The sequence below is a fragment of the Drosophila santomea genome, chromosome X (assembly GCF_016746245.2).
Source record: "Drosophila santomea strain STO CAGO 1482 chromosome X, Prin_Dsan_1.1, whole genome shotgun sequence".
In the NCBI taxonomy this organism is placed as follows: Eukaryota; Metazoa; Arthropoda; class Insecta; order Diptera; family Drosophilidae; genus Drosophila; species Drosophila santomea.
The window spans coordinates 16,781,075-16,797,965 of NC_053021.2; the positions used below are offsets into that span (position 1 = coordinate 16,781,075).

The 16,891-nt window shown below is 39.5% G+C and overlaps 1 protein-coding gene across 15 annotated transcripts in view; it reads right to left on the reverse strand.

Moving 5' to 3' along the window:
- Positions 1-1,001: 1,001 nt before the first annotated feature.
- Positions 1,002-16,891, reverse strand: part of LOC120455760 (potassium voltage-gated channel protein Shaker) — a 103,858-nt gene continuing 87,968 nt past the window's right edge. For 9 of the 15 annotated variants that reach the window (XM_039642203.2, XM_039642207.1, XM_039642206.2 and 6 more), the window contains 11 exons: positions 15,669-15,792; positions 15,430-15,598; positions 15,123-15,219; positions 13,850-14,045; positions 13,629-13,750; positions 13,035-13,188; positions 12,366-12,537; positions 7,636-7,765; positions 5,135-5,325; positions 3,180-3,626; positions 1,002-2,466 (listed from right to left, as the gene is read on the reverse strand). In XM_039642203.2, coding sequence (XP_039498137.1) covers positions 3,187-3,626; positions 5,135-5,325; positions 7,636-7,765; positions 12,366-12,537; positions 13,035-13,188; positions 13,629-13,750; positions 13,850-14,045; positions 15,123-15,219; positions 15,430-15,598; positions 15,669-15,792 — 1,795 coding nt within the window. In that variant the 3' untranslated portion in view covers positions 1,002-2,466; positions 3,180-3,186. Of the gene's footprint in view, positions 2,467-3,179; positions 3,627-5,134; positions 5,326-7,635; positions 7,766-12,365; positions 12,538-13,028; positions 13,189-13,628; positions 13,751-13,849; positions 14,046-15,122; positions 15,220-15,429; positions 15,599-15,668; positions 15,793-16,891 lie in introns of those variants that run through there. The other 6 variants (XM_039642204.1, XM_039642208.1, XM_039642199.1 and 3 more) reach the window with 2 other exon arrangements.

Genomic DNA, 16,891 nt, shown 5'->3' on the forward strand with positions numbered 1-16,891 from the left:
ATACAGTACAATTAGCTGACATTTAAGTGTTTTATACTCTTTCATTTCATTTCAATTAATTTATTTATTACTTAATATAATTAGCTTTTATTAGGTTTATTGTTAGGATTAGTTTTTGGGTTTTTGTTTTCACTTTTTTTTTTTTTGTACAAAATTGCATTTGCAAGATGTATTTGTATTTGGAGAGTATTTACAGCAGTTAGCAGCCACAGTGGGGATACCCTATTTCATTGGGAATCTGGGTAGCGACTATTTACACGGTGTCCACGTATCGTTCGGCCCTTCATATCTGGCCTCCACTGTGGCACCTTGGAAACGTTGCATTATTGTTCGCTTTTTCAGCTGGTTCTACTGAATTGCTAGGGGTTGCAGGGGCGGTCGCAAAAAAAAAGGGGGGTCATACACCAATAGTCAGGGGCTGAGTCGACAAAGGGGGTCGAATCGGCCAGCTTACAATGTTCCTTAAGGCACTTTGCTCTGCTCTGCTCCTCCGGATCTTTTTGTTGGCTTGGGACTCTGAAACCCCCACTAGCCCCTCCGCCCCTGACTTTGGGTATTGCCCCGACCATATCTATATGTGTTTGTGTGTGTGTGGTAAGTACGTTCGTGTGTGTGTGTGTGTGTGTGTGGACGGTTTTCGAAGCATTTTAAAATTTACACTCAAATATGATCGGTATCTTGTTGCCATCAATTAACATCGACTAGAGCAAGCCTTCTTATGTACAGGTCTCCTATATATAGGAATCCATATATATGATAAATATTCATCTATGCAAGTTACATTCACACACATATATATATATCTTCATACTATAGTGTCTCTGTTATAATACATTTAATGCAAAAGTTGAATTCGCAAAGTTCAGTCAACGATTTTTTGTATTTTGTTTGCTGTGAATGAGGGGGAGTTTCTTGTGGTGGGAATGGGGTATAATGACCAACCCCCGCAATTCAGTCAAAGAAATCATCGCTGGCTTGGTTTGATATCTTTTGGTTTTCTCCTTGTCTTCTTGTCATATATAGTTTGCATTCATTACAAAAATCATAAGAGCGTTTTCGGTTTTGTTGTATCTCTTGTCGCCACCTTATCTTTTGCTTTCTGATATTATTTATTGTGATTGAGCGGATCTGTGACTGGGGAATACGAGCAATCTCCATTGGATGTTTCCATTAATGTTCGTTCGGTCTTGTAGTTAAATTGCAGTCGTTTCGCCTTTACCTGTCTTCGAAATTCCTTTCAGCAATCGTAATATTTGACGAGAGCGTTAGTTGTTTCGCGTTTGCTTTGCGTTTAGTTGAATATTTGTACTTTTTATTTCGTTTTAATTCGGGGGGATCGAAGCAGAAGTTATAGCTGATATCTGACATGGGTTCAGTTAGTTAATATGTGTTCAGGTTAGAGAGGTTTGAAGTGGGCTGGGTGGGCATAGGTGGAGGGTTCTGGATATCTCTTAAGTTTTAGTCAAAAAACAAAGGGTCTTGAGTAGTGTTACGAACGATATTGTTTAGGTTACACACATAGTACATCTATCACATATAGGTATGTGTGTGTGTATATGCTTAGTTTGGTTAGTTCAGTTATCGAGTAGTTCAGTTAAATGGCCTGCTGTCTAAGTTAGTTACACGATAGTATTTCCTGTCACATTTAAAAAGCAGATATTGCCTCGGGTTTCGCTTGATGACTATACATGTTGGTTTTACTTTAGTTTATGGTTCTTCTTTGTTACTTTTCAGTTAAATATAACGGCAGTTTTACTATACTTTTTAGTAATGCGTGTAATAATGTGTGTGTCTGTGTATCTGTGTGTCTGTTCGGTGACTGTCTCTTTTATTTCAGCTCTTCAAAGGGACATCCCTCAATATGTGGACTTGCTTCACTGTGCTTGGCTTCATTGTTCGTCCTTTGCAGTTTGTAGTTTGAGTTCTAAAGCCTTTCCACTGTACGAGTATTATGCTTGCTAAATGGCTAATGGCATGTGAGCTTTGTGATTTTATTGCATTATTTACAGTTTCCACTTGCTCTTGCAGCTTGATCGCGTTGTTATTCAGCTTTGGTTGTTGCAAATTTGATTAAATTCCGCCATCACCTCTTCGATGCTGTTGCTTTAATATCCCTTCTTCTGTTTTGTAGTGTTATTTGTCAATGTTCATTAATTTTTGGTTTTTTTGGTTTATGCCTTACTACTCGAATTTATTGGAACTCTCATATCGTTCATTTCTTGCTTGTTTCTTTGGTTTTCTCTGGCTTGGATTTGAATTTTGTTTTTGTGTTCTTTATAATTAAATGTATAATTTAATTAAATTAATTTAGGATTTAATTTAGATTTAATTTAATTTAGCAATAGATTAAATTTGTTTTTGTTATTTGTTCTACTTAAATTAAATATAAACAGCTTTTGTAGTCGTTTCTGGCATCCAACGTAACTCCTGTCAAGGCCAAAATTATACCACGCAACGTCTTTTGCACTGATTCATTCGTCATACATATATACATATAGATCAAACATATGGTAATACATACATGGGGATCGAGACGTAGGCAAAGGTTTAGGTTTTAGGATTAGGTTTATACGTAAACATAGGCAAACATGTGTATCGCGTAGGTAGAGGAGCGCGCACGTGAAGAGAAAAGAGAGAAAAAGTTATGTTCTAATCAAATCGTAATTCAATTCAGTTCAATTTATTTGATCGGATGTTCGCACTGCACAGAAAAAATAGTTTATGGGTTTTAAATTATAAGTTGGAATTACTATATATAAATTGTTTTCGCTATTTGAGGGGAGCTTTTGATTTGCAATTTGTAATAATTATTTACTTAATAGAAGTTAAAAACAAAATAGTTTTGCCATTTGTATTTTCCACTTTTGAAGCAAAACAAACTGTTTCCGCTGTGGCGGCCAGTGCGAACGATCCGTTTTGGAATTTTGCATTTTGCTTTTCGCATTTTGCAACACTTAAACCTAGTTACGCTCTACGAGTCAGGGTGCACGGGTTCCGGTGGTGGTGGTGGGTGTTTGTTGGTGTTTGGGTTGGGGTCAGATAAGTGAGTGTGCCGTAGCAAGATATAGATAGGTAGTGTGGCAAAGATGGAAGTTGTTGGGGGGGTTGTTTTGGTGGTGTTGGTGAGGGGTTGGGGGTCGGGTCTGTGCAGCAAGCGAGTGCCGTTTTCCAACACTTACCCAGTAGTCAAACGTCGGTCTCGATACTAACGGCCAGGGCATTATTGTGCCTCATGGTGAGGCCGCTACTGCCGCTGCCGCTGGTTGCCGCTGCTGCGCTTGCGTTTATTGTGTGGGACTGTTGCTGCTGCAGCTGCTGTTGCTGCTGCGTCTGTTGCTGCTGCTGTTGCTTGAACCCGTTTTGCTGCTGCTGTTGCTGCTGTTGGTACAGTTGCGTCTGCGTCAGCTGCTGCAGTGGATGCTGCAGCTGCTTGTCGATCGACATCGACAGTGAGGATGCTACCGGTTGTTGCTGCTGCTGCTGCTGCTGTGCTCCCAAAAATGGAGCCACCGCACTGCGTCCAGGATGCGTTTCTGTCAATCCCGGCGTGGACTCGACACCATCGTCCAAATCCATCATATCCGATGAGGACTCAGACAACGATGATTTCTTCATGTGTTGACCTACTTGGTGGTTTGTATGCATTTGTTTAGTGTGTTTTGTCGCAGTGTATATCACGCGTTGGCAGACAGAGCGTGTTTTATGCGTATGTGTGTGTGTGTGTAGATATGACATGTGTACGTGAGTTTGATTTGAGGGGATTCACACAATGCCAGGGATGCAGGAGCGGATTTTTTTTATTTGGATGGTTTGGTTTGGTTTGGTTTTTGGGTTATCGGGTATTAATTGGGGAAATTATTTGTGTGGAGGTCGCGTTTCGATATTCGAATTGGCCATACAATTGACGGAATAAAGAGAGAAACAAAAAGAAGAGAGAGAGAAGAGAGAAAGAGGAGATCACACATACAGTTGTAATGCATCGGTTACAGTAATGTTTTTTGCTGTAGTACTCGCTTACACACAAAACACACACAGTACGTGCACGTTGGTTGTGGCACCGCTGTCAATACCGCATACCGCTGCCCCACCGACAGGGCTGCCACCCACCGGCGCTGCAGCACGCCACCCACCAGCCCACCAGCGACCAATTAGGTGCTGCCCCGGGGGGGTGGTGGGTGCACGGCAGTGCACAGAGAAAAAACATAACATCTGTTTCATATTATCATCTCGACTTTTTCAATCATGCAAATACCTTAAACTATGGCAATCATCTTTGGCATATCATTGTGAAAATGATCACATTCTGGCTGCTCAGTGAGGTGGGATTGGAAAACATCCTCAATTCATAATGTTCCAATGTGTAACAAGGTCAATCTGAAGGCTAACTACTTAAGACTTTCATCATACAACGTTTGTATGGTATAATAGGTGCTGTGGACAGGTAATTAGGTCATAGACCTTTGTATAAACCATTACTTAATGATTCAATAATCAATGATATGCCTCAGATCAAAGGTGGCTGTGTAGAAATCGATGACCGATTTGTGGTGATATTTTTCTCTGTGTGACAGCGTGTCTGGTTCGAAAGCAGTGCCGCAACCCATCCGCTTGAGATCCATCCGCTTGGTGGTGCCAATTGGTAGGATGGATGGTGGTTTTGTCGGATTCGGATTTGACTTTCTCGTGGTGGTTGTCTCAGTGGCTTGAAACACACGGCACTGCCTTCGGCTTCAGCATCGGCATCCACAATTCGTTTCTTTCTTCGTAAATGTTTCTATTTTTATTCGACGGGTTCTACTTTTTGTTGCTCTACTTGAATTAGTGGTTGGGTTTTGGTGGTTCTGTCGGTAGTGGGTGGTTCGTATTTTGGGTGGCTTGTTGCGAGTTTTTTTATATATACTTTTTCTTTTTATCTTTTTCTTGGTGGGACGTTGGGTTTGTTTTGGGTAAATGCGAATCGAGTACAAGGTGGGGACGGTGGGATGATAGGGTTTTTTCGAGCCAAGGCCACAACAGATATATCACAGGCGGCACAGAGCGATAGAGATTGTGAGACACGGCGGTGGCTTCGATTCGGAGTGGAGGTGGTGGGGGTGGGAGTGGAAGGTGTGTGCACACACAGTGTTGAACTTACCTAATGTACCTGGCAAATATGGACAACTAGTAACGTGATTAAAGTTCTGGCTCTGCATCTCCTCCTGATCCGTTTCGCGGTGATAGAAGTAGTTGAAATTGCTGACGATGACCGGCACCGGCAGTGCGATGGTCAGCACGCCAGCAATGGCACAAAGTGATCCCACAATCTTGCCCCAAACGCCGACGGGTCTGTACCATTAATCAATCAATCAATCAAACAATCAATCGTTCAATCATTCAATAAGTCAATCAATCAATCAATCGTTTTCACATATTTTCACAATTTTTCAATTCAATTTTTTCAATTTCGAATTCGATTTCAATCGATAGTCGTGATCGTGTGTCAAACGATAAACGATACAATTACAATGCAATTTTCGATTCGCAATCATTTGCACATTGAATTTTTCCGGGCGTTTTAGGGTTGCATTTCATTATTTTGATTATTGTTATATATAATTTATTTATGGTAAGATATTGGTGCAATTTGTTGTTGTTGGTTGTTGGGAATATTTGTTTTTGGTTTTGATTAACAATTGATATATATTTTATTTGAATTGAGAATTTTGGAGTTGGTTGGTTGTTTTTTTTTTTTTTTTTAATTGATTTTTGGTATTTGTTTGTTTGGATGGAAGCGAGCGATGTTAACGAACGAACGATATAAATAAAATGAAAATACAAATATATAAGAAATGTAAAGTAAAACTCTCGTTTTTTCTTAGAATTTCTTTTGCGTTGGGTTCTTTTGTTTTTTTTTTTATCATATATACGGTATGCATTGGCAAAATTATACGGCATTACGCATTATATAGATACAGATACAGGTATAGATATAGATATCGATAGGTATACGCTTATATAAGTAAATATTTATAGAGAGAGGAGGGCTTGAGTAGGCATTAGTCTAGCAGAGAACGTTCAAATCAAATCAAAGTGGCGCAAAGAGTACGAAAGTCGAAAGAAGAAGGCACAACACTTAGAACAACGGGTGTGTTAAGCGTTTCTATGTATATTTTTGGGTATATTTGGTATATTCTGTACAGTTCTTTTTTTTTCTCTTCTTTTCTGTTTGCAGTTTCTGAGGCGGCTTGTTGGTGTGCTAATATACAGACATAATTATTGCATAAGTGCGAGCAACTGGCTCAGGTGTAAGAGTGTGTGTGCGTGGGAGTTAAAGCGGGGGCAGGGGGGGGCCCCCGGTGCATGTGTGTAAATGTGTGTGGCGAAAACTTTTTCCTCTTCCCGAGAAAGTTGGAAAGTGGGAAAATGGGGAGGGGGGCTTTTTTTTTGGAGGGGTTCTGGTATCTTGGTTTCATAGGCAATTGGATTTGGCAGGCGGCTGGGCTTTGTTGCTCATTAGGCGGCTGTAGCTAAACTTGTGTGACTGTGTGCGTGTGTGGATGAGGGCGCCTTGGTGTGGGTGTGGCTGTAAGTGTGTTGTGTAAGTGGGTAAGTGTGTTTATCGGGCACATGCAGCATGCTCGTCCTCTTCTCCTTCATCCTTTATTTTTTCCCTTCAGTTTTTTTGTGTTCGATGTGATGGTATTGGGGGGGTTAAGCTCGATAAACTGTTTGGCCAGCAAATGAAGTTATCGTTATCGCTCGGTGGGCGTGGATCCATCGCCCAGTGTCTGCTTGTGTATGTGTGTGTGTGTATAGTTCTTGTTTTCGTGTTAAATGATAGTGATTATGGACAGCACTGTACTACGAAGTTTCAGCGACCGTTATGAGAATAAAATGGAGCTGAACTTATGATGACTTGTTTCGGTATATTTCGATGTAATTCCGGTATTTTCTCGGTATTTCTTGTGAACTAAACAACGACACAACGTTACATAGGTAATTTGCGATAAGAAAATTAAAAGCGAGATACTCAAAGTTGGCGCAAAAAAAAAACTTCTAAAAGATTAATGGTGGAAACACAATGTGATGGCAACGGAACACGCGAGAGAGCGAGATGGAGGGTGAGCTAGTGCGAGCGAGAAAGAAAGACTGATGCCAAACTGAAAACCGTTAAATGATACAACACGGAAATGAATGGAACGCAAGAGTTGAGACAAAGGTTAAATACAAATACGAATAGAAGTTGTTATAGACAAATACGAATACAAACAAACAGCTCAGCGAGTCAAAGTAAGAGACAACAACGTTTAAGTTTGGTTTTGCATATTATTAATCGGGAGATACGGAACTCAAAGGGTTAACAAGAAGTACAGTTAGTTTTGGATACATTTCGGTAAATAGCTTTAGTGGGGTTAGCGTTTTCTTTTTGGGCGGGCTTTCAATAATCACACATAACGCAAGTAACGAAACAGTTGAAAATGAAAATTAGAATAGAATAGAGAGGTGGAACGGAGAAGGATGGAGCGCCCAGAAAGGAGGCGCTCCCAAGGCGGGAACGAAACGGAAACGAAACGATAACGGAAACGAAACGTAAAATCAAAACTGGAGTTATCGTAAACGTAATCATAAAAGTTAGAATTGTATAGATTTGCATACGTCATGTCACCATATCCAACGGTGGTCATGGTAACGACCGCCCACCAAAATGCATCGGGTATGGACTTGAAGAAGGAATTTTCGCTTCCAGCTTCCGCAAAATAAACCGCCGATGAGAAGAGTACGACGCCTAAAAAAATTGATGGGAGAAACATTGCTTTGCATTGGTAATATATTCTTTTATGATTTTTTGTTGGTTTTATTTATTCATTTTTATTTTCTTTTCTTTTTTTTTTTTGTTTTTTTTCTTTTGTTTTCAAAATTAACATTTAACCAAAGAGTGTTTTTTGAAAGTAAGTCTTTTATGTCTGGATGCGTCGGAAGCTCGTCAAGGTGGTGTACGTATGTGATGGTGGGGTATTCGTGTTCCAAAATACATTTCGCAGCCCAGGTATGGCGGCATTTGTTTATGTTTATGTTTCAGTTTCAGTGTTTAGATTTTAGATTTCGGTTTTGATACGTGAGTTTTCTCGATCGACTTGACCACAATCCTGCGGCATTCCCAAGCAGAAAATCAGGGCTTACCTCGGGGGTTCGCTTTTCTAAAACACCTATATATTGGTAGGGGGATAAAGCGGAGGATCAATGGAGGATATCGGTTTCTGGTGAGCCTCCCGCTGTTCGCATTACTGCAATGGGCCCAGATATATGGTGATACTTTTGGGGTCGAACAAACGGAGATAGTGGACCATAGATCGAGCGTCTTGAGATCGAAATTAGACTCCATTCCTTTATTTTATTTATACGGGTCAAGTGGGATGCGGAGTGGGGGGGATGTAGGTACATACTAAGGACAAACATAACGCAAAACAGATGAAAACGTAAAAGGGAATGGGAAATGGAAATGGACAGCGACGCAAAACGCAGAACTGATCATGCCACAGAAGAAACACATAAGGAAATCAAAATAAAAATCAGACAAAAAACACAGGGAGGGTGGGAGGTAAGGAGTTTGGGGGTTAAGGTCCATAGAAGCGAGAGATCACCACAACATCACATCTATGGCATATGTATGCATATTCACATCGTTCTTTTTTTTACACAGGCCGTATTTTGGACGGACACAACTGTACACCGGGCACAGCCTGAGCGCGGAACGTATGGGAATGGAACCACCGTTTTGCCCGACTTATTTACATTAGCATTAAGAGTGGCGAAAGCAACAAACATCAATGACACACATAAAGCATTAGAATGACATATAGTTGAGATATGGGAGAGACTGTACAACACTCAGTAACAAACACTCAGACAATGAAGAGAGACAGACAGAGATTAAGAAAGAGAGATAGAGATTTAAGTGTAGATATAGAAGGCGGGATCGAGATTAGCTAGTGCCGGGACCACACCAGTGTGGAGCTGAAACGTGGGCTGTACCTCATATCACCATATCCCACCGTCGTCATGGTCACCACAGCCCACCAGAAGCCGTCCGGTATCGACTTGAAAAAGGAACTGTCGCTGCCAGCCTCCGCGAAATAAACCGCCGACGAGAACAGGACCACGCCTGAATTACGATCCGAATGCGGATCGTTTAAATATAGAGATCAATCGTTAATAACAGTGCAATTAAATGTTATTTTCTGCTTGGGAATCGGTTGGGAGATGGTCGGGTTTGGATCTTTTTGGGTCACAGGGGCTGATACGTATGTATATCTGAATCCCGTCAGATTTCAAGGTGGATTGGTCCCCTTTTCTTTTTTTTTTATTAGTTCGTTAAAACAACTACAAGATATACATTAGACTGTGAGTATGAGTTAGTAAATGTTTGGGGATGGTTCTTCACTTTCTCACAGAGTTCAGTGCACGACAAAGAAAACTATAGATATAAGTATGTAATTAAAAATGTTTTAGACATGTATGTATTAGTAGTTAGAGGTGTATATGTGGGTGTGTTTGCTTGTGTGGGTGTCACACGAAAGTTAGCAAAATATTACAAAGGCGATAACCAAAAATTGGCATGTTCCTCGGCTTAAACCGAAGCACACAAAGAGCAGAGATCAGGAATCGTTGCCTACATCTCTGCGCTTTCACATGTGTGGGTGTGTAAGAGAAAGAAAGAGAGAGAGAGAGAGATTGTCAGAGAGAGAGAGAGAGAGTGTGTATGTGTAAGAGTGTGTGTATTAGTTAAGTTAGTACGACTACTTGATCGGTGGAAACTAGCTATACAGAGGATTATTTATTTATAGAGAATATTTTTACTTTGTTGATTTTTGGTTTGATTAGAGTTAAACATGAAACTAGCTAAGTACTCTGTAAAATACAATATACATACGTTGTCGGTTCATAAGTAGTTGTAGTAGGTAAGTAGTCATATCAATGGAATTCCAAACATATATATCAATATATCGATGCATATGTATATGCGTACAGCTGAATATGATAAGGCTACACTACGGCAAGACAAATGATACGGTTACGGGAACGGAAACGAGTGGAAAGCAACCATCGAATGTCTAATAGAAATATTGGTATACTATACACGTATATATCAGTTAAATATCGTATTTAGTGATCAACATCTGCGCACTGGCGAGTCTGAAATTTGGAAAGCCAAAGAAAACGTATCTAACATAACATAACGTAACGAAACGTAACAGACACAGAACTCAACGTAACTGATATATACAAAATATTTATATATTTAGATATGCAGATAGTTGAGAGTATTTGGGTAACGATATATTGATATAGATGTGTTCATGTTCATGTCATTTTAAATATGGTACACTATAGATTATACATATGGTATACTTATGATTAGTTAATACGTTAATCGGTCAAAGGATACAACAACAAACTATAAGCTAGAAATTACCAACTAGAAATTAGGAACTAGAAGCTAAAAACTATAGAACTAAAAGCAAAATTCAAAACACGGCACAATCTGTGGACATGGACATCGAAACGACAACGTTAATGATGAGTAGGGTTTACGGATTACTGAAAACGGTTTACGGATTATTGAATACGGATAACGGTTACGGTTACAATTACGGTTACTGAATACGGTTTACGAACAACTGGAATGCGATAGAACATGAACAACAATACAAAATATATATAATTAATTGGATACACATGGTTTTTCATTTCGCTTGATCTTTCTGTATGTATAAGGTTGTAACATATATCGATCACCATTTCTAGTTGCTATATGGTTTGATTGAACAATTTCAATGCCAAGAAGTTTGCCAATTTTAAGGCATTTTCAACGCAGTTTGGGCACATAGAAAATGGAGAATTCGAAAAGATAGAAAGGATTTGAGGTATAAATCAGTAGAGATAGATAGTTTGGCTATGAAGTCAGATAAAATAGATCAAAGAATTGAGAAAGCAAAGTAGATCTGCGCACAAAATGCTTGAGGTCCTTAAAATTGCCAACGACTTGAACGCGGCATTGTGGAGAATCCCGAAACGATTCGATGCAATAAAGCAATCGATCATTTTCAACTTCCTGGTCTGCCGTTCGCACTTTGTCAAAGTATATCAGGAGTAATAGACTAAAATTCGAGTACATTGAGAGACTTTGCTGCTGTTTATCCAAAAAGCTAGCCAAAACCAAACTCAAATTTAAATTGATATTCGTAATACAAAACGCAAATGAAGAGAACTCAACGAACGTATCCAAAGTGAACGATACTTAGGGAGCTTTGTAGCAGATCTGTGTATAGATCGTATATATCGGGATATACTAAAAGATCCGGTGGATCGGATTCGGTCGCTAACGTATCGCTGCTCCATTGGTTGATAGTTCGTACCTACTTATCGCTAGGATTAGACGACACTAGTTAAGTAAGATATACGTAATGGGTGAGTTATACAAGTTATACACCTAGGTAATACGGATACACGTTCTAAGGACCTCCCACTATTTTATTTATTTATTTAGCGTGTGTGTGAGAGTTCTGGGTATGTGTGTGTGTGTGTGTGTATGGTTGTAACTATATAGGTAGTATGACTAGTTTACGTTACTTTAGTTTACTTTAGATTAGCTTGATGTTTTAGGTCTAATCTCTATCGTTTCGGGTATTCATATGGGTGTTTCGTTTATTTGTTTGGAACGGCGGGGCAAGGGGTGTCTGCAGATACACTATATCTAGATATAGATACTTGATATAAGCAAGTACTGGGGGCTCTCGTATTTTCGGTATAACTTAGTGTTAGGTCTGGCATTTTTGGCTTACGCCGAGTTTCGTGAGGCAAATCAAATTGAAAATGATAAGTTCTTAAAAAGCATAACACTTTTCTGTATCTGTTGTTTGGTTTATTTGTGGCTTGTTTGGCTGTTGTTGTCTGTGGCGCAATGCATTTTTTTCGCTTTTTTTTTTTTTTTAATTTTCTTTTGGCTTTAGGGTTGGAGGTTCATGATGAGCGGTAACATAAATGTGCTGGCTTGAGGCAGACGTAAGCATAGATAGATATATATATGTATCTTTTGTGGTTGTTTTAATTCGCGATTGTTGGACGATTCCGCAGTAGTTATATGTAGTTTTAGATCAAGTTACTGTAAGTACGTGTATCAGGACTTTGGGACAAAGAGAAAAATGGAAAAATATCTTTTGAGAGGGCAGGGTAGCGAGAGTAAGTCTGTCTGGATGGTCGCAGTCGTTTTGCAGTATTTTGTTTTCTCTTCTGTTTTTGATGTTGTTTGAATAAAACTCGTAAATCGATAAGTAAATGTGGTAATGTTGTTTTTTTTTTTTTTTTTTTGACTGTATGGAACTTACCTATAAATAAGAAAAATATAAGTAAACCTAATTCCCGCATTGAGGCTTTCAGAGTTCGTCCTAATATTTGTAAACCCTTCGAATGCCTAGATAACTTAAATATTCGAAATACTCGAACTAATCGTATCACTCGTAATATTGCCAAGGACATAGCCTGATTCGATGACTTGTCCTAAAAATTTTATCGAAATATATATATATATATAATAGGTGTTATGCATATATATATGTGTGTTGGTATGTACTGGTGTCTATCGTTTATATATAAACATGATGGATGTTCATTTACATAGGTCGATCGTATGTTTGTATTTAGAAATGAGTAAGCGGATGTTGGCTTGTGTAAGTATCGGTAATATACAACAATGAACACTTGTTATCGATATAACTGGTAGTTTGGGATAAGTTGGTTGGTTATGAATTGAGCATGGCAAGAAATGAAAAATTTTGACTGAAAGTTGTGTGTACTTGTTGGTTTGTTATTGGGTTTCGGGGCGGGCAGGCAACCCCTTTTTTATCATGTCAGGCAACTTATAAATGATGATGGCAACATTTATTACTTTAATCTGTTCAACTGTATATGCATGTGTGTGTGTGTGTGGTCGTGTGTGGGTGATAAATATCGATATCTTTGGTGTAGTTGGCATTGGGCAAACAGAAATCTCATACCTGTGGACTGACTGGCGCTTTTGGAAGATTTAACGTATCCTCCTCTTCGGCAACGACAGTCGCTAGTGTTATAAAGTACGGAATGATGGCGATTATGTCGATAACATTCATGACATCCCTGCAGAAATTTAATTTGTTCGGACATGCGAGGAACCTGAACACACACAAAATCGATACAACGACCAGCGATTGGTTTGGTTTAAAGATTCACACAGACAGCGCGATAGAGAAACCGAGAGCAAGAGAGAGAAAGAGAGAGAGGGAGATTTGTAAGAGAGAGTAAGAAGATTTCAGATTGAAACAGTTGAATTAAACCATGAGTGTCGAAGAAAAGCAAAGCAACAGACAGAGAAATATAAGTATAATATTTGTATGTAAAATATAAACAAATTAAAGGCAAAACAGAGGAGAGAACGGAAAATCAATCAATGTTTGTACTCAATTAGAAACATAGCGTTTTTTTTTTTGCAAGAAAAATGGATAGAGAGATATTGTATTCGAGTTTAAGATCAAACTAATATTTCTCTTTCGTTCGCTTAGCTTATGACTAGGTGTATGCATAAATTGCTTTTTTATGGAAGAGAGCTGGCCTACCTGACAGTTAGTTCAAATGTAAACCAAATAATACATAACGTTTCTATAAGGAAGAAAGGATCTGTGATGTCAGGCACCTCGTCTTCCTCGATTTTTGTGCCATTTGTTGTTGTATTGAACACCTGAAAGTAGGGCAGAAAGAAACAAAGGGAAAAGAAGGAAAGAAAGATATGGATTTGTATCCCTTGGAGATCCGGCGGTTTGGCTTGATTCGTACGCACCTTGTAATGCTTAAATTCGGGTAATGTTTCTAGACAAAATATAACAATTGATAGCAATATAACAAATACACTAATTATGGCTACAACTCTGGCGGCTTGCGAACTCTCTGGATACTCGAAGAGCAGCCAGACCTTTCTCTGCTTCTCATTATCGGGTAATGGTCTTTCTTCCTCTTTAATAAAGCCTTCATCCTCTCTGCAAGTAGAAAACATATTTACGACTTATTGTTAGTACTAAACGAGACATTTAACTTTTCTATAAATGATGTGAGAGTGATGTTAGGGTGTGTGTGTGTTTTTGAGTGTGGCGTTCGTTGAGTATATTTGGTTTCTTTTAGGCACAGATTTTGTTTATTGGTTCGCAACTCTAATCGGAAGCAGGCAAAGGGCTTAAATCGAAAGCTAAGCTTGAGTAAAAATTAAGAAATAAAGCCGCAATAGAAGCGTTGACTCATTTATGGCATTGGCAATTAGCAAAGAGTTGAAATAGATTAAGTGGGCTTCTTCCTGCTGCATCCTGGATCGTCCTCCCATCCTCGGCTGGCATTCCGTTCTCCATTTCCGCTTCGCTTCACGGGTCCGGCCACACTGCCCCCCGTGCCGTATCAACAAAATTTTAGGCTGGTGGTCAAGTGATTAACATTCACTTTCGCAATCGCAATTGCAGTCGATCTCGGTCCAACTAGTCCAACAGTCCATCTAGATCTGGGTTTTTTTTTGTTGCTTTATACAATTTGCTTGCAGCTTGCCATCGGTGGAGATGCCTAAGTTCTCAGGGAAAGCGGCCAACAAGGTACTTAATTTTACAATGATCATATGTGTTCTATTTAATGACTACTAAGCCAAAGCTATACGACTAGCATACTGTGTTCTCTTGACAATTCATTATTGCATTGTAAAAAGGCTTTCCCTTTGAACCGACCTGCCAACCAATGCAATGTTAAAACATGTAAAAATTGGTATGTTTGTATTCAAGCCAAGTCTAATTCTATTCTACGTCTATGTTTTACGAGTATGTGCGTGTGTCGGTCTGTTTGCCGTGTTGCATGCCTCATTACGCTGATTCGATAAAAAATTTGCCGTGCTACCAATATAGAAATAAACCGAACCAAATTGTTGTCCTGTTTATATTTGTTTTGCTTTAGTTTTTTTGCTTATATTTTGTTAGTTTCTTTTTGGTTGGGGTTTTGTTTTGATATTTGTTTTGATTTTTTTTTGTTTTTTTTTTAGTAGGGTAGTGGTGGAATTTCTAGTGGGCAACACGTGGGCTTACCTGAATTTATTAATTGCTTGATCACCTAATTCATAAAATTTTATTTCTTCACTAAATACGTCTAAAGGGACATTGACCGGTCTCCGTAGTCGGCCACCTGTGGATGAACGTGATGGGTGTGTATTTGTTTGTGGGGTGGTGGTGAGTTGGTGGCGGTGTATGAATAAAGTCAAGTATTCATTGTTTGTTGTTCGGCGACGACGAGGGTTTATAGAGAGAGAAATAGAGAAACATTAGCCATTGGTTGCACAAAAGTTGCATTAGATTTTCGGGCGGGGGGTAATATTTGAATGCACTGTATGCTTACCACTCTGATAATAGTATAAAATCGCATCGAAGCTCGGTCGACTACGGTCAAAAAAATATTCATTTCTAAGCGGGTCAAAGTACCGTAATCTCCGAGCTGGATCCCCAAGCAGCGTGTCCGGGAATTGATTTAACGTACGTAGTTGTGTCTCAAACCTTAATCCGCTTACCTGGATTGGAGTGGTGGGGAGGAAGTGTGGGTTAAGTTATGAGTATCCACAATTCGTTTGGGTTACTCACATTTATAACGACTCTTTCGCAGAAATCATGATCGTGAGGAATGGGTTCAAAGTGTTGCGGTCCGCCACCAAAGCCATGACCAGCCCCCCCTTCTTCGTCTTGACTGCTCAATTTGGGCAAAGACCTGTGAATTGAGAAAATAATAGAAGTAATTAAAGCATGTGATTATAATCGAGGTGTACAAGACATATCTATAAGTATTTACAAGTGTTTAGTATTTAAAGTAATACTACCTTTGAGGGAAAGGCCTATTTTACCTTCAGTGGGGCACTGGAGAAGCGCAGAAAAAGGTCCCATTTAATTAAACACCAATTAACTAAATGAAATGGAAATGTGAATCCTTTAAGTATGGAGCTTGAGAAGCGCGGAGGAAGACACCCCACATTTTTCGTTTTATACATATATCAAATATCAGATTTGATTACTTAAAATAACGGCAAGAGTAATTACTTTGCCATTACTTGGCCTACAGTCATTCAATTTACATTTGACTTTCTTTTTAACTGAAAGCCGCGACTCCATTATTCAATGCCTTCGATCTTTAAGCTCTCCAGTGGCCTGGTCTTTAATTACTTATCGGCTGGAATCAATTTCCAGATGCTATGCCATTGAATATTCAATGGCCATGCATATTGCATGGCCGGCGGCAGACGGGGATTTTCAGACTCACTTTCTCGATTTCAAATTGCATTTCGCAATTTCGTTGCCAACCCATTTTATAGATACGAGAACAAGTGGGTGGATACCCAGCAGATACTCTTACACCGTTGTTTCCTTTTGGCTTAGGCCTTGTTCAAATTAAATTCATTGCACTTCAAGTTTTTATAGATATATAGTTGTATGCATGTGCTGGGCACACAACACGCCCACGCCGGCAATATACTTATGTTTACACTTGTAATTGAAATTGTATTACAATCGCATATAAAAACGACCCAGCGAGTGGGGCCCAACCACAGAAACACCATCATCATCATCATCGAACCACTCACACTCACACTCACACTCACATCCAGCGAACCACCCATTTGCTGGCAGAATGCCCAACATTTTCCGCCCTTATCGCTGATGTTGCTGACAATGTGCAATTGTTGCTGCTGTTGCAGCTGCAATTGTTGCTGCTGGCAACTTTTTGGCGTTGCATGGCAGGTTGCCGTTGCCGTTGCCTGCTTTCTGGCGCCGTGCCGTGGCATTTAATTAAGCGTGTAAGTGCACTGGCCCAC